Source organism: Pelodiscus sinensis, chromosome 2 (genome assembly GCF_052426305.1).
Source record: "Pelodiscus sinensis isolate ZL-2025 chromosome 2, ASM5242630v1, whole genome shotgun sequence".
Classification (NCBI taxonomy): Eukaryota; Metazoa; Chordata; order Testudines; family Trionychidae; genus Pelodiscus; species Pelodiscus sinensis.
Window position 1 is genome coordinate 219,857,050 of NC_143053.1, and position 19,766 is coordinate 219,876,815.

Here is a 19,766-nt window from a genome sequence, read left to right on the forward strand (position 1 = left end):
TTTTGTGGCACAGAATTCCACTAGGTGTAACAATTACAGAGGTTTACAATATAAATCGTATTTTAACACCCAAGATAACTATACTGTGGGACAAGGAATAACAGTAAGAATAGTAGCCCAGTGTCTGAGAGTCTGTAACGTCGAAATGCTGGCTGTCCCCTCTGGGGGGCGCTGTTGCCTGAAATGCTGGCTGTTCCCTCTGGGCGGCCCATGCTGCATGGGGAGTGCAGGGCCCAAACGGTCGCTTGCGCCCCTGCGGCGACCTGGCTGAGCTGCGCAGAAGTCAGCTGAGTGCCATGGCAGGAAGGGAAGAGGGGCGCGGCGGTGACGTACATGGCCGGATGTGGGGCTTGGACGTGTACATCACTGCGCCAACCCCTTCACCTCATGCCGTGGCGTTCGGCTGACTTCTGTGCCACTCAGCCAGGCCGCCACAGGGGAACCCCGCGGCGGCCCAGCTGAGCAGTGCAGAAGTCAGCCGAGTGCTATGGCGGGAGGCGGGTGGGGATGACCATTTGGGCCATTTGGGCTCCGCAGTCCCCTGAATGAGAGGCAGAAGGGGGAGGAGAAGAGAAAGAGAGAGAGAGACAGAGAAAGGCAGGAGGTGGAGGAGAGCTGAGAGGGGGGGAGAGGAAGAGGAGAAGAGAGCGAGCAAGAGCGAGCGAGAGGCCGGAGGCTCAGGAGAGAAGACCGACGTGGAGGAGAGACCTGAAAATCCCATCTTATGACGGGCTAATTGGCTAGTAACAGTAAGAATCATACATGCAGCATCCTACAAGCATTCTTAAAGGTCTAAATACTCAACACATTTTTATAACACTCTAGTTTAACAATACCAACATACAGTCAAGTCACAATGACTCAGTCACAAAGAGTCAGTGAAGTGTATGTGTCTTTATCACATATACTTCAACTTTTATGCTTTGAAAGGAAGAATTCATTCTTGCCTAGGGAGAAAACAAGGCGAACTGCCTAGGCATGTCTATTTTATGATTTCTTTGGTAGTTGTATGATACTGAGGAAAAGATGAGAGGCATAAAGGTACATTATTGAAAGACTGGCTCTGGAAATGTAAAAAAAAATAGCTCCTTTTACACTATGAATGTAGTATTCCCAGGGAGCAGAATATTTGTTTGTTGCAATGTGTCAGTGTCATGTGGATGGAAATAGAAATGAGCTCACATGACGAGACAATAACAAGCCTCTTTGTGTACTGTCAGAGCCAGTCCTAGCTTTTATACAGATCATGCCTCTACCTAGAGGGGCAAGTTTAAGGAGAGCTGTGTGTGAAAAATAAACATCTTCTCTGTTACAGCTGTTCTTGTGTCCCTTGGGTCCTAACTCAAACCTAAACCTCTAACCTTCTTCCCATCCCTATTTGAGGCTACAGCATAGTTTTGGTTGACTGGGATTCAGTTTGTTCTGCCTGAGAGTAGAAAAAGCTGACCCTTGATCACAGAATTTCCAGCACGTGCCATTTTAGCATGAATGTTGTGAAATTTGGATTTTTTTCTTGATGTTCCAGCTCCCGGAGTCACATAATTATTTCAGGTTTTATTTTTAATTAAGCTTCTTGCTCTCCCAGTTGCAAAGTAAACCCTGAAAAAAAAGATCCCTGAATGGGAAATTATAAAAACCAACATTTATTATTTTTGTAAAATCTCATTATGTGTAAGCCAATCAGGGTTTTTCTGGTGTGCCTTACTTACGATTTCTGAATGTTTGGAGTTGGCGATACTGTCACCATTGCATTCTGCCTGAAGAACCAGCTCAAAGTCACCTTCCCCAAAGTGGAAGAAACCAAGATCCTTTTGGAGAAGGAGGACTGCCAGCAGCAGAAGGAAATTCCCTCCAAGATATAGGGATAAGTGGTTATGTTTGTTTGTAGTGGGCAGAGTGAGAAGCCAGTTAAAGGGTTTGGGGGGAATAAGTATAAAAGTGTTAACTGGGTGGCAAAACAGTTTTGCTTGGGGCTGGCTCTCTGTACAATTTTCCTCTGTATTTTCTTTTCCCAGGTGCACTGTGTACTTGCACTTATCACACTTAATTATCTGTGTTAGGGTTAATGAATAGTAGAAAAAAATCAATATTTTATTTTCGTGTTCATTTTGAATGCCAAGTAAATAAAGGTTAACATTCATTCTAGGCTTCTCATAGTTCTCTCTGTTGAATGGGGGGAAAGGGTACCAAAGTCATAGTTTTTGTAGCGCACCAAAAACCCTTGGGCCAGCCCTGCTCACTTGTACAGTTCAGGACATAGGCACTGATTTCTGTTATTTCCCTGACTGGTTCTCCGTCCCCACTCAACCCCAAAGGCCCTGACCCCCACTCTATCTTTTCTTGTCCCTGCTGTGCCTGACACTTGCTCCTCGCCACCCCCTCCTCTGAGAGCCCCCATGCCCGCTGCTCACGTCTTTCTTGCCTCCTGTCATAAGAGTCTTTCCCCCTATCTCTTCCCCCCCAGTCACTGCTTGCTCCTGTCTGGACTTCCTCTGAGGCCCCTTCTCCTGAGCACCTGTCACTTTATTGTATTTTAAGGGGAGCAGCCAGATCACTGCTACGCCCATGATGGGGTAGGGGGTGTTTGCCCCAAGGTCTATACAAAGGGGGCATGTGAGGTGTCAAATGAAAGCTTATATTCTACTGATTCTATGTGCGCTACTGCTGTACTTGTATGATGTCTGTATATGGAGTTATAAATATGGACTCTGTGCTGGTATTGTGAATGTTCTCTGCTTGAGAGGCGTCAGTCGGCTTGAGACAGAGCTATGGGCCTGGACTGCCTGTTGTAAAGGATTGTCCAGTCAATGACTATGCTAATTAGCACAGCTCCAAGGATAATGGCTCTAAAGGTGGCCAATACACGCCTGAGGAATGCTTCTGGAAACCTGCCACCAATCAGGGCATAATGGCTGCCAGCATGTGAAACACAGACAGGTCACGACCATGTGACCCACTCCAGCTTGGGAGACACCAGGAATGGATATAAAAGTGCCATGAGGTGGACTCCATTTTGTCTTTAATCTTGCTACTGATCCCAGATGCTGCCTTACGAGGGACAGCGAGCCGGGAAAGATTGCTGACCCATCCTGACATAGGATGTACACCAGAGCCTTCTAAGCTAGCAGTTTGCAACATCTCTGCTAAGAGCCTGCAGCAAGAACTTGGTGATTGGTACATGTAATGGATTCTCCTTAACCTTACTCTCTACCTTTTCTTTCTTTTGTTAATAAACTTTCAGAATCTAAAGGATTGGCTCTGTGTACTCTTGTGGGTAAGATCTAAAGTGTATATTGACTGGGAATCTGTGGCTGATTCTTTTAGACCAGTAGAACCTGATCAGTTCTATAACCCCACACCTGTGTATAAGGCCTGGGGCTGATTTTGGCACTGGAAGAGCTGGGGCATGAGGGGTTTTGATCTTGAGGCTTTCTTGCTGGCTGGCTTGGCAGCTGAAGTGCTCTGTGTTACTGGTTTATGACCTGTTTTAGGAAAGGTCGCCAGTCTAGGGCTGTAAGCAGCCTTGGTTTCGAGCAATTTGCTGAGTGGACACTTTCAGCGGTGCCCAGACCTGGCCCGGTCCGTCACAGCACCTCCTATTTGCTGCTTTCTCCTTTCTGCCTATTCAAGCCTCAAGGGCATGTGCGGAGGATAAGGCAGAGAGAAGCAAGCAGCAGGGACCGGCTTTTTATCACTCTCTTCTTCCCTGTATCTAGATTCTCAGTAAGTCTCTACCCATGTCTCCAGGCTGCTAAAATTCAGGTGCCTACCAAAATTTAGCATTACATTAATAAATAAAGGAAACACTGCGCTTTGAACAGAAGCTTGTTTCTCACTTTATTTAAAGTGGATACACTTAGTCTCCCCACCCCCAAAGACTTAGTCTCCGCCCCCAAGATTACTCATTTCAATATTTAACAACTATTATTTTATCTCCAGCTTCTCCTCCTCCCAATAGTCTACACCCCTGCATCCACACCCTGGGAATGGGATAAAGTTTATTAACAACAGAGAATTGTGTGCAGCTGACAGGGAACGTTGCTCTTCCCTATCTCACAGGTGTGTTATGAGAATAAAATACAAGAAAAATTATGAGAGTCAAAACCATGATGGGGGAGGGGGCACAGAAGTACTGATATGAGAGAGGTTTGTGGCCTTCAGAAATTCTGGTCAACTGCTATCAGGGAGCTGTTGAATTAGCCCCAAGTAGAAAGGGTAACCGTTTCTGGAGTCAATATGATTTAAATGCAAATGTGGACAAAAGTACTGGTATGATGCACCTTCTAATACAACAGATGTTGTATTAGAAACATAACCAATATGTGCGCTCTGGTGGTCAGAAACAGATATTGCTCAAGTTCTTGTACATTATCCTCAAATTCTGCTACTGTATCCAAGAGTCTAATCACAGAATTGTGGATCTGATGATTAAATCAGGAAATTCAAGCAGGATTTGCTCTGAAATTTAGGAGCAAGTGCTAGAAATCAGGAGTCTCCTGTATAATCCCTGGGTCTTGGCAGCACTATCAAGTTTATTTCTGGGAAACTTAAGTCTAAGTGTGGACTATTTTTTTTCTTGTACTCTTTGCTTTCTTTTTTCCATATTTCCCCCAAAATGAGCATGGTTGCCATTCAAATTTGCTATAGCTCTTGATATACTGAAGTGCTTGTGGCACCATCAGTACAATTTGGCCAATGTAGTGCAACATAAATAGTACAATAAGGTACAGTTATCAACCCACGATCATGAGTCAGGGTTCCCTCAATATCATGAGATTGACTTACACATATTTTAAAATAAATTCTAGGTTCTATTTGATTGCTTACCTGCCTTTGGATCTTGTTTTCAAGCTTTTTTCTCTGACCATGGAAGCCAGACATTTTCATTAAAAAAGCTAAAACAAAAAACTTTTAAGATGAGAGTCTCACAATCACTTTTCTCCAGGAGCTGCGGCTTCAAGAAAAACAATCACAAAACTTGCCATAAAATCATTAGAACTGGCAGACTTGAGTTACTCGCGTAAAACGGAATTTATTCACAAAGGGGGAAGCACTAAAATCACTGGAAATGTAAATCTTGTGTTACACCACAATGAGTATAGCGCAAGCTTTTCTACTCTATGCTCAATGAATAATCAACTTCAGAGTGCTAAGAGATTTTTTTTTTTAAAAAAAGTTCTTTATTGGAGGAAAAAAAAACCCTAGCTTGAAAAAAAAAGGCTACGAATGTCACTTTGGGAACAGTATAAGCTAAAGCAGAATAAAGCACTCTTATTCTGAATAAATTTATTTGGCACTGTGAGGCCATTTCTGAAGTATTGCGTCTAATTCTGGGCCCCCACTACAGAAAGGATGTGGGTGCACTGGAGAGGGTCCAGCAGAGGGAAACCAAAATGATTAGAGGGCTGGAGCACATGACCTATGAGGAGAGGCTGAGGGATTTGGGTTTATTTAGTTTGCAGAAGAGAAGAGTGAGGGGAGGATCTGATAGTACCCTTCAACTTCCTGAAGGGAGGTTCCAAAGAGGACGGTATAGCCCTTTGTTAGCAAAGCAGCCACCTTTTCTAATGGCTAGTGAGGTTTCCAGCTTCATTTCCTACTCCTCCCCACAACTTGTGTAGCGTGTCCAAGTCAACGGCCTTTATGATAGAAACCCATTGTTTCAGAAAGGAGAAGCCATTCAGCATTGATGGCTCTCACTGTTTACCCTTCTGAGGTGTCCCATATCCTAGCATGAGCACAGAACGTCTACAACAGCCTGAGCTTGTTGGGTTCAGATTGTTTTTCAATATCATTAAACATTAAAGTGAACATTAAAGTGAAGCTAATTGCACCATTATAATATGGTATCTAGCATAATGAGGTTTTGATCTCAGTTGAGAATTCTAGTTGTTCTACTGTAATACAAGCAATAAAACAAGAATGATTCTGACTTCTCCAAGGGCTCCAATACCTCCAGAAGGACAAACAGTGAGTTGGGATTTTAGAATCTCTGCTATGTCAGTTTCATCATCCGTACACAAGAAACTCCCCTTTCAGAAAGTTGGCTGCTCTGCATTAAGCAGTATAACTATAAACCAATCAATCAACATGAAACAAGCTTTTTGGACTGTTTTATTTCTAAGAAAAGAAATGACAAATTTTAACAAAAGTCTTATTTAAAATCCAAAGGAAGCTTAAAATCCTGAGTTTTTTTTATCAGACTATACTTACTGCCAGTTTAAAAGTGCAATTTATTTCTGTGGTGTAGCTGTGATATTTGTAGTCACAAGCATGTCATCCCTTGGAAATTTACAAGTAGTCATCCTAGTTTCCACTCTTAATTTTGAAAGGGAAGCATCTTGAATTTTAAAAAGTATTTCCAAACTATAGTGACCTCAGTACTCACCTGAGAAATTAGACTTTATTTACAAATAAGCCTTTCACTAGAAATAATCCCAATGGTGAAAATGAAAGATAGTTAGTAATACAAATCATATTACTTGAAGAGCCTGTTATTTAGTATTTCTTCTTCTTGATTCTTTCACAAATAAAAATGAATAAAAATTGTTACCAATGTCCATCAAGAAAGCACCATAGCATATTAGCACAGAACTACAAATAAGTACACCACAGAAATAAGCTTCACCAAATTATTATATACTCTATCAGATACCATTACAAAGATTATAAAAACAAGACATCTCAAATTCTCCATTTTCCAAAAATCACAATAGTCTGATACATTTGCATTGTTGAGGCATAGCTTAATATTGCATAGTTCTACTCCGATGGTTTGCCATAGTTTGCATTGTTGCTGCAAAATGAAACTTGCATTGCTGCTGCAGTAAATCACTTAGAATATACATAGGTTTTGCATTAGTTGTGCTTAATTCTGAACTATCATTAAGTGTTTTACACAGAGTTTAACGCTCCTTGTGATAAGCATTTCATTCAGCTAGTACCAGATACAATAATGCACATTATGTGAAGGCACAGTAATGTCACCATCAACTCTAGAGATGGGCTGTGGCCATTAGCTGGATCATGTCCTGAAATGACTGGAACAAATTCTTACACAACATTTCTGCATCGGTCTCTGGGCATGATTTCCAGGCGGTGCAGGTCACAACAATTCTATCAGAATAAAGGTTAATGAGTTATTTTAGATCATGAACTATTTTTTTAAGCACATCCCCACAAAAACTAAAATTATTGGCTGAAATTTGAAACATGGATTTCTAAAACTGGGCACCTAAATAACACTGCACTGGATTTCAAAAAACCTAAGCATTCAGAGTTCCTGCTGACCTAAGTAGGACATGCATATGCTTAGCAATTCTGAAAATCAGGCTGCTGTAAATTTAGGTGCCTAGATGGATTTGGTACCACACTTTACTCATTTACTGGACAACACTTTCAAATGAATCTTTCTTTACTGCAATTAGCTGTAAGGTTCTGAATATTCTCTCTCCCCCTCTTATTAACTTTGAACTGCTTTTACTTTTGTAATACTGATATAATCGGTCAACATAAAAATTGGGAAGACGTTCAGCTTTACAGTCTTCTTCTGAGTAATGCCAAACCCAAGAAGGTCAATATAGAACCTTACCTGTCATCTCTGATTCTATAGAAAAAGCCATAGCCGTGATGTATCATGGGGACCATAGCTCCACTGACTTTAGTATAGCCAGTCAGGCTAGTTGAGAGCACAAAATTTCCACCTCCCCCGCTGTGAAGTAAAAAAAATAAAAGCAAATTGTTTGATTTTAATTAGTATTAAAAAGTGGAACTAAGAAATGCAAAATGATTTCACTGATTTCACAGATCAAGAGATAGGCAAGCTGAAGGCCACTGTGATGAACCCATCAACTTTCAGGGGTTTGACTTGTGTATTTAACAAGACTAATGATTACCTTCTAGTGAATGCAGGGTCTGTAAAGAGTTCTGGCACAGGGAGTCCTTTCTCTTTTGCTATGAGCAGGAGACCTAGAAGATGACGGTCAAATCCTGTCAAACAAACAAGAAACTTCATCACTGAGAGAATGTGGGAATTGCAAAGGATGGACCCAAAACAGAACATAGGAGAGCCCTAAAAATAAAGAGAGATCCAGCCTGAAGCACCCAGAAGCCATGTCTTTAATGTGATGTCCAAAGAGGCCTTTGTATTCAATCTTCAATGGAGATAAAATACAAAGAGACTACCTCATTACTACCCCTTCCAGGTCCAGCGTGAAACATTTTCCCTTTCATAGCAGGATGCAATCAAAGAGACCAAATGATCAAGGGCACAAACAAGCTTTTCTTCACATGATCTGTTTTGACACTTCCCTCATCCATTTAGCAAGCAAGGTTTGAAGGTGACAACACTCCATTTGAATTCACCACAGGTACAGATTAGAAAGAAAAGACTAGCAAGGTCTCAAACTTGGGTACTGACAGGCTGTCTAGAAAGGAAGATATTTCAGACTAAACAGAAACTACTGAGCTGCACACCCCCTAGAAATCTGATCTGGCCTCCTGCTACAAGATCAGAAGGCTTTTCAGGCCTGATGCCTTCCTGAGGAAATGAAGTTATTGCTACTGAGCATGTAGCCACTTAAGATAGCTGATAGGAAATGCTGAGGAGAGGTGGTTCTGGCCAAGCCCTTTGTCTTAAAGTAAGTCAGGTGCCCAGAACCACCAGCTCTTTCTCTTCTAAATTTTGTAAAGGACTTAAGCTGATAGGCATGGTCTAAAGTGGCCTCTGAGCATGCCAACCAGATCAGGCCATCCAGGTGAGCTAGATTGGGGGCACAGCTAGTTTGAGGCTCCCAATGGAAGTTAGGTACTAAGCAGTCTGATGGCATCAGGATTTAGGTAGCTGTGTGCATACCCAGCAGTGAATTTTTAGACACCCAAAGGAGTTTACCACAGAACTTAGGCACCTACAGGGATAGGCAGCAGCTGTGCTGGGTTTTGAGGATCTAAATCTTGGGAGTTATGGTTCTACATTACAGGTAGGTGCTAAAGTCCCTTTGTGACTCTAGCCCCAAAGGACTGGAGTTACTTAAACATCCATGGACAGAACCCTTGCTCCCACTCTCACCCCCTCTTGCACATCTCTCCCTGCAGGGAAGAAAGAAGCAACATATAAGCTAGAAGGGGTGGAAGAAGGAAAGGGCCTCCCAACAGAAATTCATAATATTTCTGTTCCCCTGCATGGTTCTGGATTTCTCAAACTGATCTACTAAGGAGCCAATGAAATCATATTAGCACAAAGTAAAATTCTTTTTTCAGGCACAGAGCAAATTAGTGGTTAGAAAGAAAATACCTTTTCCATTCTCGCACTCTTTCATCATCTTGTTGTGCTTTGCAAATGCCTTTAGCATCAGCTGCTGCCGTTTATGCAACTGTGTTAAATAAGAAGAACAAAACCAACCCAGTTGAATATTACACCAAGAGATGCCGATAAGCACGTTCCTTCCTCCACAAGCTTTAGAGCTTAAAAAGACAAAAATTTAGGAGCATGGAAAAGCTACGTTTGTGCCTTATATCTCTAATTTTTTCAAATTCCCTGTGATTTTTTTTCATGAATCCTACTTCTTGCATAATGAGCTCTTGATGGTTTGTTTTATAGGTTTTAGTCAGTCACCTCCTGTGCAAAACAAAGTTCTAAAACTTACAACTTTTCTCTTCTTTTGCCCTCCACTTACAACAAATTGAAGGAACGAAAAATGGTCACTTTAAAATAAAGAAGTTAAATACAATGTCTTTCCTACACTTGCACCTCCTTAGAAATACATCAGGCAGTAGTACCACACACAATTGCATTTCCATAGGCATGGAAGTTGCAAAAGTGAAAAGAGAAAGCCATACAGAAATAGTGAAGAGTCTCACTTCATTGCTCTTAAACATGCATAGTAGCTAGATGCACAAGGAGGGGTTAGGCACCAAAAGCATAAGTTAGGCAGCTAAGTCTGATATATGGACACCACTGACATTCACAAAACCATTGCTCAGTTGCGTCCTAATTCTGTAAGTGCTTAAGTTTCCATCAGTAAAGTCCTTACAATAGCAGCCTTCCAAATTTGAGTGGTGCTGTGACCCCATGTGCCAGGTTGTAATGCCCATAGATGGGAACCTGTCAAGCTAGTGGGACAGGAGCCAAGTTGTCACTGTGGGGTGACTGTTTGGTCTCCACACCCTATACAACCACCACTCATAGTGGTTATTTATTTTGAAAGGGTGGGAAGGTCTTAGTTTCAGATTTTGCCTCAGGCCCCCAAAGGCTCTGTATGGCCCTGACAATGCATCCTGTTGCTTATCTCAGCTGAGGGTCCAATCCCATAGGCATGCTCAGAGACCATCATATAGCATGCCTACTCTAACCGAACCTGTGCAAAGTGACAATGAGGGTGCCCATCTCCCTGAATACCCCATAGTTAAGAGCACTCAGTCAGCACATGGCAAACCTGGATTCAAATCCTGACTGTCTGATTCACAATGAAAACTTGAACTCATTTCTCCCATTCGAGTGCCCTAACCACTGGGTAATGGGGTAGTCTGGGGTGAGCTTTTATAATTTCTGCTGTTGAAACTGTGGTACTGTCATTGGACCAGAGTCACAGAATGATTCTACAGCCTAGTAATCCCACATTTCAGTCTCTGCTCCACTTAATATTTAAGTCTTTCCTACGAAGTGGAATAGCTTCAGCAACAGACACGGAGACAGCCATAGGCCAGTGCTAGGGACATTTACCTATGTGGTGGGAAAACTGGGTTCAAGTCACACAGATCAGGAATCCAAGTCACATTGTGGTGACTACTTTAATCTTCTTCTGAATGCCGTGTTCAATGCTATATTTCTTCGTTGGATGTCCAAGCTCTCCAGCCAGCAAAGAGCGTCGTCGCTGGTTAGATTATGGATATCCTCCAATGAGCCAGTTAATTTTCATGTTGGGCATTTGCAACAATGTGATGCAGAGTTTGCGGACTGCCACAATTACAAAGTGGAGATGGCAACAAATTCCACTTAGGCAGTAGATAACCGCACCTGCCCTGACCAGTCCTAAGCTAGTTTAGGACACACCACAGTCTCTGGGGAAGATCAAAGCCTTTCTGCTCAGTGGTGAGATCCAACACCAGATGTTTGTTTGGGGCCTCCACTTGCTGCCATTCAGCTTGCCATAGTTCCTTGACATTGGCTGTGACTTTCTTCGCTTGCTGCCAGGGAGGCTTACGGGATTTTAGATGCGATGGTGGTGGCTGTTCAAAGTATTTCTGGATGGGAAGAGGTTAGCTGCGGCAGTTGATACGTTGGTATAGTCTGTATTCCTGCTCCAGTCAACGAATGCTTGGTGGAGCGATGTTTGCCAGCAGCAGTAACCATTCTATGGCAGTGGGCTAATCATTGGACTTGACAGAAGAGGGGCATCATCTTTGTTCTTCAGAAGCGCTCACCTAGCCTAGGTATCTTACTCCAGGAGAGGGTTCATGGCTGTGAATCCCAAACAAAGACCTAACTCCCTTTGATGAGCAATTTATAGGCCACACACACCCTTCTCTTCAGCATTTCCTACTGGGTAGCTTAGGCAGTTCTCCTTTCATCATGCTAGCTTCTGTGAATCCCTTTTTATGTGCTTAGCTCTCCGCACACACTGTAGAGGGAGCCTGAGCACCTAAATTGGAGAGTTTTGAGTTTTCAGTCTCCCTTAAGAATCTATCCAGAGGTGCCTCTATCCAGGTTAGTGAGACACTGAAAAGAGCTACCATGAAGCTGAGATAGACTGGCTCACTGCTAGATCCCAACTCAATCTCCCTAGGCAAAGCTTTGTGAACTTCAGTGGAAGATTAGCCTGCAGGATCCAGATCTAAGCTGCTGTAGTTAATAATTAAGGCTGTGAGTTTGTCATGGATAGTCATAGATTCCGTGGCCTTCTGCAGTGGCCAGTGCAACTGCCCCAGGGGCTGCCTGAGCAGTTCAGGCAGCCCTATGGCCAGCCACATTGGCTGCTACTGAGGTAATCTCAGGCTGCTATACTCCCCACTCCCAGCAGCAGCAGAAATGTTAGTATGGGAGGGAGCTCAGGGTGTGGGAGGGCGTGAGGGTTCTGGACAGTGCTTATTTCAGGGGGCTCCACTGAATCAGCAACATCCCTTTACCTCAGCTCCTAGGCAAAGGCATGGCCAGGAAGCTTTGCACACTGCCTCCAAATGACAGCAACACCCTACAGCTCCCACATATAAATCATGGATAGGTCACAGACTGTGAATTTTTGTTTACTACCTATGACTTTTGCTAAAAGTACCCTCAACTAAAATGTAGCCTTATTAGTAACAAGTAAATCTAGAACTATAATAAAATACAGGAGGCAAAAGACAACAGCATTAGTAGAATGAATGTACTGAAAGAAGAGAAAGCAGTAAGAAGAAATAGCTAGAGATTTTAAAAAGTGTTTTAAGAAAGAATACTATCAAATTACAACAGAGCATAGAAAAGAGAATCGATGGGCCCATTAACATGATAGCAAAGCAAGGATAACTTGGTTATTGAAAAATAATGATTTCTTTGGATCACCAAAACACTGGCAATGTATCCATAACAATGGTCATACTGGGTCAGAGCAATGGTCCATCTAGCCCTTTATCTTCTGAGTAGCCAATGCCAGGTCCTTCGGAGGGAATGAAAAGAACATGCAATCATCAAGTGATTCGTCCCCATCATCCACTCCCAGCTTGTTGCAGACAAAGGCTACAAACATTCAGAGCATGGCACTGCATCTCTGATCAATAGCTATAGGTGGACCTCTCCCCTAGGAACTTATCTACATCCATAGGTTGACTGTATGTTGGGTAATGAACTACTTTTTTGATTTAAAACCACTGACTGATGTATATGTTGCCTACTAATGAGAAAAACTGGAAAAACTAAGGTTCATTTAAGCAATGGAAACAGCTATTAATTGTCATGTAAAATGAATGATTACTTTTATGGAGTATATGAAATTACGGGTAAATCAAGGAGCTAGAAATATTCAATTATTTTAAAATAACTGCTTCTTCCTCTACCAAGCTATATTTTTGCTTGCCAAGAAGTGTTACCCATTACACGGTTTTAAAAGTGTAAGGCTGTGGCTACATTGGCATGATCTTGCGCAAATACTCTTTAACGCAAGAGTTCTTGCGTTAAAGTATTTGCGCAAGAGAGCATCTACACTGGCATGTGCTTTTGTGCAAGAGCATCTGTGCCAGTGTAGATGCTCTCTTGCGCAAGAAAGCTCCGATGGCCATTTTAGCCTTAGGGCTTTCTTGCGCAAGAAATTCATGTTGCCTGTCTACACTGGCCTCTTGCGCAATAACAGTTGCACAAGAGAGCTTATTCCTGAGGGGAGCATCATAGTTCTTGCGCAAGAAGCACTGATTTCACACATTAGAACGTCAGTGTTCTTGCACAAGAACTCCCCGCCAGCGTAGACAGGCAGTATGCTTTTGCGCAAAAGTGGCCGCTTTGGCGCAAGATCATGCCAATGTAGACACAGCCTAAGAGTTTTGTGATCATATTTAACCTTAGATTTGATAGCGAGGTAAGTCCTAATAGTTGATGTATTTTCCTGGTAATGTATAAATCAGCAAATTGCTCCAAACACTAAAATACAAGCTTCTGCTTTGATACTATATTCTATTTATTTATTTATGGACCACATATAAAAAAAGACAAGCAAATAATTTTTTTCTGTTGTTAGAAAGGAAATGGGAGGGGGAGGTATATGTGTGGGGAGAGTACAACATCAAGCAGAAAGAGTAGGGTTGTATACGGCAGTTCACCTAAGAGAGAAAATGTTGACAGCCAGGCTTTAGGTGACACTCCCCCTTTAATTACAGACTTCTCTAGTTACTGACCCAAATAATGGCATATTTTCTTATCCAAAGTAGATCAAATGGCAGGACTTTTAAAAATGTTACAGCAGAAAAGGATTTTCAATACATACACTGCAAGATGGATCCAGCATAGATCTGCACCACTCCACTGCTTCCATTGTACATGGTCTCATAGTCTCTGTGCGTCCATGGAAGAAACGTCTGGTCGAGGCAGTTTCATAACAGCAGCCTGGGCTTAATAGCAAAATTAGGACAGAATGTTTCACTACAATAATAAATCTTTTCTTCTTTCTAAAGGAAAAATGTAATATAAAATTTATTCTATCCTTTACACCCAGTTACAAGTAAGAGTAAGCCACTCATTTTCTTTTAAACATCTGAAATGTAATACAACCATAAGAAAGTTTTCAAGAGGTGAGTTATGGCTAAGAAAATACAGGTGCCATTATAAAATCATAAAAAATCTGAATTGTTTCAAGAGCTGCTGTTTGCAATTTCTAAGGCTTCCATTTTCCCCTACATAGATGAGTTAAAAATAAGCAAGCTTTAATTTCCTATATATTCTTCCATCAAGGTTAAGACATGTGTCCCACGCAAAACCCACATATTGGGGGATCCACTAGTAACAAGGGGCATCTACGAACAAGTTTAAGAAGAGTTCTTACCCAGATTGTTTTTGTTCAGCAATTAATATAACCCAGTGTTCAATGGCCTTTCTCCAGATGACAGAGTCAGGCAACCATCTGCCAGCTTGGTGATGACTCACATTTAAGCTATTTTAATTGCTAGCGGATGGCGGTAAAGGCACCGGTAGGAGAGGAACATAACCACAAACAAAGAGAGTCTCTCCAGTAACTTTTGGCTGGGATAACAAAATAAAACTTTCCTTAGCCACTTGCTTCGGGTGTAAGAACAGGTAGTACACTATTTTTTCATTATGTTGTTATATCTTTGACAGATGGCATTTGTTGGTGATAGGGACTGGATGATAATAGTGAGTTTGCTAAGTCTTCTACAGGGTAGGGATTTTGGAAGAGAGATTTATTATCAAAGAATAATGTTTAACTATAAGCTTTTCTTCGCACTTGGGCCAAAAGAATGGGAATAAGCAACTAGTGAAGCATGCCGTGTTGACCCCAGGATATTAGAGACACACAGAGGGTGAGGTAATATCTTCTACTAGATTAATTTCTGTTCGTTCACTAAAAGATCTTAGTTCACCTACTTTATCCCTCCTCTAGTGAGATAATAAATACAGATCTTTGTGGGCCAACTCCTAGCCTTACTGTTTATCTAGTATTGCTCATGTGTATGTTTTATGGAATGCTAATAAAGCTCTAACTGGCTACTATCCATTAGAGCTGTTAAGATAGCGGTTACTCGCCTATTCTATAGTCCCCGGGGGCAGAGCTGACAGCCAGTGCACTCTGGCCCCACTCCTGGGGGGCTCCCTGCCACCCTGTGCTGCTTCCTCTGTATCAGGGGGTGCTAGGCAGGAGCCAGTCCGCGAGGGAAGCCAGTTTAAAAACCAGCTCCCTTTGCGGACCGGCTGCCTACCACCCCATGCTGCTGCCTCTGATCCAGAGGCTGTCGAACGGGGTGACAGCAGGGTCTGAGCTCCCCATGGACACAGGCTTCTGGGGGAGTGAGCGAAGGCTGCTGCTGAGAAGCAGCCTCCCCTGGCCCCCACACTGCCTCTGATAGAGGCTGCGGCAGGCAGGGGATGAGGGCAGGTGGCACCGCAGAGTAGGTGCTGGGGGGAACTGGCTTTTAAGCCAGCTTCCCCTAGCACCAGCTCCTGCTCCCCACTCTGCTGCTTCTGATACAGAGGCAGTGGGGGGAATGCAAATAGTCGAAAAGATTACCGATAAGCCAATCGTATACTTGACTATTCATTTACTCCCTACCCTCCATCTCAGTAAATAGTAGTATAGCATCTATCACACTGTGACATAAAGGACTTGCTCCTGCACCTTTTGAAGTCAGTGGCAGAAGTCCCACTGTTTTCAATGGGAGAGGATCAGGTCCTGTACAACTATATAAAACATTATGACTTATTTCTTCATTCTTCTATGAATGCAGCACAACACACAGTGGAATGCAAAGCCCTTTGAATTTGCCCAGATTTATCAGTTTGTTCCACGATCCATTTAATTGCTAGCCTGGGTAATAAACTTTTCTTACTGTCCATGAAGTTTATAATAGGCCAGCTGGACAGCAAGCTGAACAAATGTATCAGGATGAAGCCGGTTCTTCTTGGTCAGTGCTTTGCCAAAGGCTGTAAAGGCATAATTCACGAGCTGCAAGTCAGATACCTAACAAATAAAGAATTTAGGTTACCACAGGAGAATTCAATAAGTGTTCCAATCACAGCCTGCTTCAATTCAAATATAATGAACTGCGCATTCACCTCACAAAACAATGGAACAGGTTTATCTCTGAAAACTCCACTGAAGCCACAGGAGTTAACCACAGGATTGAATATGGACCAGTTGTCTTTGTTCTCTGGCCTGAGGCAAGGCCATTACAAATGTTTAGAAAAAAAAGAAAGCCTCAGTGATCCCTAAGAAACAGATAGAGAAACCTCACCTGCTGAGCATACAGTTCTTTAGCTCGTCCAATGTCATTTAGCACTTTCTGGTTCAATGTGAAAACAAGTTCTTCTGGCCATGGAATGTCCCGCACTTTATCTGATCCCTGTTTTGATTTTTAAATAAAAAAAGAATCAATATCCATAAGAGTGAAAATGTTAATTAATCAGAGTGGGAACTTAATGGATCCATACCTTCCACCTTCCCTCACTTTCAATAATCTTCTGATCAAGAGAAGAGCACATGACTACCAAAGCCATGGCATCAAAAGGAGAATGCTAAAACACACAAAACAATATACCATAATGCTTACATAGTTAGAAGTTGATCGAACCTCCTAATTTCCACCCCCATTCCTTCTTAGTTATGCTGAAGATTTTCCTGTTCTGTGTAGAATTCATTAAGAGATTACATTTCTAGCCCTTCTTCCTGTACAGATATAGCCACATACAGTATCCATCTATTCTCTTAACAGCACTGCAGCCAAGAAGACTAGCACAATATGGCACCAGGGTGATGAACAGACCTGGCAGAAACAATGTGTAAGAGCAGTACTTAGCATGTTTTAAGAACTAATGTCATACAAGAAAATAATACTACTATTAACTTGCAATTTTTTTTTTACATAATATTCCCCTTCTCTTAACTAGTCATCAAATTCAAGAAACTCCCTCCTCAAAACATTCTTAAAAGTAAGATTTAGACTTCTAAAATCTTGTATTCAGTCAAAACATGCACTGCATAATCTCTTCTTCAGATGTATATACCACCTGCCCTGGGATGTTTGCAAGATAAGGTGTCCTATACATGAAACTGCACTAAAAGACCGACAAATTTAAAACCTATAAAAATATTCAGTTTCAGAAGGGGAAAAACTGATACAAGAGCCCGCTGTAAATCTGCTAGGAAAAAGGGAATGGTATTTTTTACTTACATCACAGTTTGACGCAAATGTCCCATTGGAAAATATTATGCAGTTGTAGGATTTGTCTCCCCAGCATACAGTTGGATCTCCTGTTATAGCCAACTTGGTGATCTAAATCAAAAATTAATATAATGGGATTTAGAAATACTGAATGTGCACCAGAATCTTGTCTCATTAATTACACTGGATGTATGTAGATCCTTTTTTAATGAGTAACCAACTCCACACTTGAAAGCAGCTATTATTTACTGCACTGTACTGCCCTAAGGAGATTTTAGATGAACTATGACTAAGGTGGCTCTCTTCATGACAGTAGACATGTCAAAAATGGAACAAATATAGCCATCTGAAGAAAAATAATCTGTACAAGCCTGGTATTGGTAGTTTAAAAATAAAAGGCTAGATTATGGTGATCAGGGCTTCTGTGGCTTACAGAATTCAGCAAGACACAGAGGGTAAATTTACACCACATTTACACCTCCAAGATGGAAGATCTATCAGATATTGGTCCAGTCCTGGCCATCAAAAAGAGGCAATGAATCCTGGCCATGTCAATTTTCCTATGCTATAGAGGCAAGGACACAATGGAGCTGTTAGACTGTAAATCTTCAGGTAGATGGTTAAAATGGCTTTCCACAATATTTTATACAAACAAATCATATGCACAGTCACAGATGCACAAACAAAAGCTGCTTAAAGAAAGAAGTAAAATTATTCTGAAATCTGGAACTACCGGAGTATAATCCTCAGGGGTTCCATCAGGACTGGAATCATCAAGGGAGATCACAAACAAGCTGCTCTGAATTTTTTCCAGTAGATTTAAATTCTTTGGATTGAGATTAATTAAATATTCACGTGTCTATAAGACAATTAAAAATAGTTAAATCATTGAAATATTGCAAATCCAGTTAATCAACACTGTTCTGAAAGACCACTGAAATTTTCCAACCTCTGCCCACTTGGTTCTCTCCCCACTTGTTAAGGCTGCCAGCCCTGGTCCATCAGGTTCATTATGGCACCTCTTTTGGATGTATGCAAGTTGCCTTGAAGAAGATTTTGAAAATTAGTAAAATAGAATGAAGACATGGAGACTGGATTAAAGTTTTCACTTTAGTAAGCCCAAAATCTAATTATTATTTCTTATTTCATATCTAATTATCAGATTAAGTGAATATAAGGAGTGTGTCACCCCTGATGAGGATAAACGATAGTTTAATGCCTTGTCTGCACTGGAGACTTGCTCTGATTTCAACCTCTGGAGATTGCTGCACCAATGCAAACCCATAGTTAGGCAAAGAAAACCACAACTTGCACCAGTGACACTTAACTTAGTTTCAAACATGGGATACCACTAATGGTTCAAGTCACACTATCCATAAAAAACACTAGGACAGTGCAATGAGACAGTCATATTGGTAACTAGTTATAAATGGCTGAAGGGCAAATCTCCAATCCATGCAAGGCCTGAGAATCATAGGAGAGAAACATACTCGATCCAGATTGTATCATGCACCAAACCTTAAACAATGTAGCAACTTTCTCTTCTTCACCATTGCATACCCAGCACTTCAAAAAACTGTTTATTCAAAGTTTGGTACTTAAGGGCTATGTCTAGACTGGCATGATTTTCCAGAAATGCTTTTAACAGAAAAGTTTTCCATTAAAAGCATTTTCAGAACAGAGCGTCTAGATTGGCATGGATGCTTTTCCGCAAAAGCACCTGTTGCAGAAAAGCGTCTCTGTCAATCTAGATGCGCTTTTCATCAAAAAAGCCCTGATTGCCATTTTCGCGATCGGGGCTTTTTTGCGGAAAACAAATCTGGGCTGTCTACACTGGCCCTTTTGTGCAAAAGTTTTGCGCAAAAGGACTTTTGCCCGAACAGGAGCAGCATAGTATTTCCACAAGAACACTGACAATCTTACATGAGATCGTCAGCGCTTTTGCGGAAATTCAAGCGGCCAGTGTAGACAGCTGGCAAGTTTTTCTGGAAAAGTGGCTGATTTTCCGGAAAAACTGGCAGTCTAGATACAGCCAAGAGGTCTATCTGTGAACATGACTCTGAACATACTGTATTTGGTGTTCCCTCTCTACCATGTTAACCCTTTAAGACGATATCTTTCTGAATTTTTAAGCACAAGTTTTAAGATGCAGTTGACACTTTGTATTTGGCACTTCCACCTACTAACTAATCGGTTAAACAACATTAATATAGATGTATTCATATATAGCAACTGAAGTGAACGATATATACCACTCTCAAAATCACATTACCTGTAAAGATATACCACCCTCAAGATCACGTTACCTATGTACTTCCTTAGTGGCAAAAAGCAGAACGGCAATACCCATAAGTAGCAGCAAGTTTGTGTGCATCATTGAGCTAATCTGTATCTGGCATTTCTGCTAGGAA

The 19,766-nt window shown here is 41.7% G+C and overlaps 1 protein-coding gene across 2 annotated transcripts in view; it reads right to left on the reverse strand.

Moving 5' to 3' along the window:
* Positions 1-6,098: 6,098 nt before the first annotated feature.
* The window catches only part of CROT (carnitine O-octanoyltransferase), a 29,787-nt gene continuing 16,119 nt past the window's right edge, over positions 6,099-19,766 (reverse strand). For both annotated transcript variants that reach the window (XM_075922435.2, XM_006119480.4), the window contains 11 exons: positions 18,305-18,398; positions 18,089-18,214; positions 17,365-17,466; positions 16,625-16,708; positions 16,429-16,536; positions 16,024-16,154; positions 13,950-14,073; positions 9,293-9,371; positions 7,896-7,989; positions 7,592-7,711; positions 6,099-7,116 (listed from right to left, as the gene is read on the reverse strand). In XM_075922435.2, coding sequence (XP_075778550.2) covers positions 6,996-7,116; positions 7,592-7,711; positions 7,896-7,989; positions 9,293-9,371; positions 13,950-14,073; positions 16,024-16,154; positions 16,429-16,536; positions 16,625-16,708; positions 17,365-17,466; positions 18,089-18,214; positions 18,305-18,398 — 1,183 coding nt within the window. In that variant the 3' untranslated portion in view covers positions 6,099-6,995. The remainder of the gene's footprint in view (positions 7,117-7,591; positions 7,712-7,895; positions 7,990-9,292; positions 9,372-13,949; positions 14,074-16,023; positions 16,155-16,428; positions 16,537-16,624; positions 16,709-17,364; positions 17,467-18,088; positions 18,215-18,304; positions 18,399-19,766) is intronic.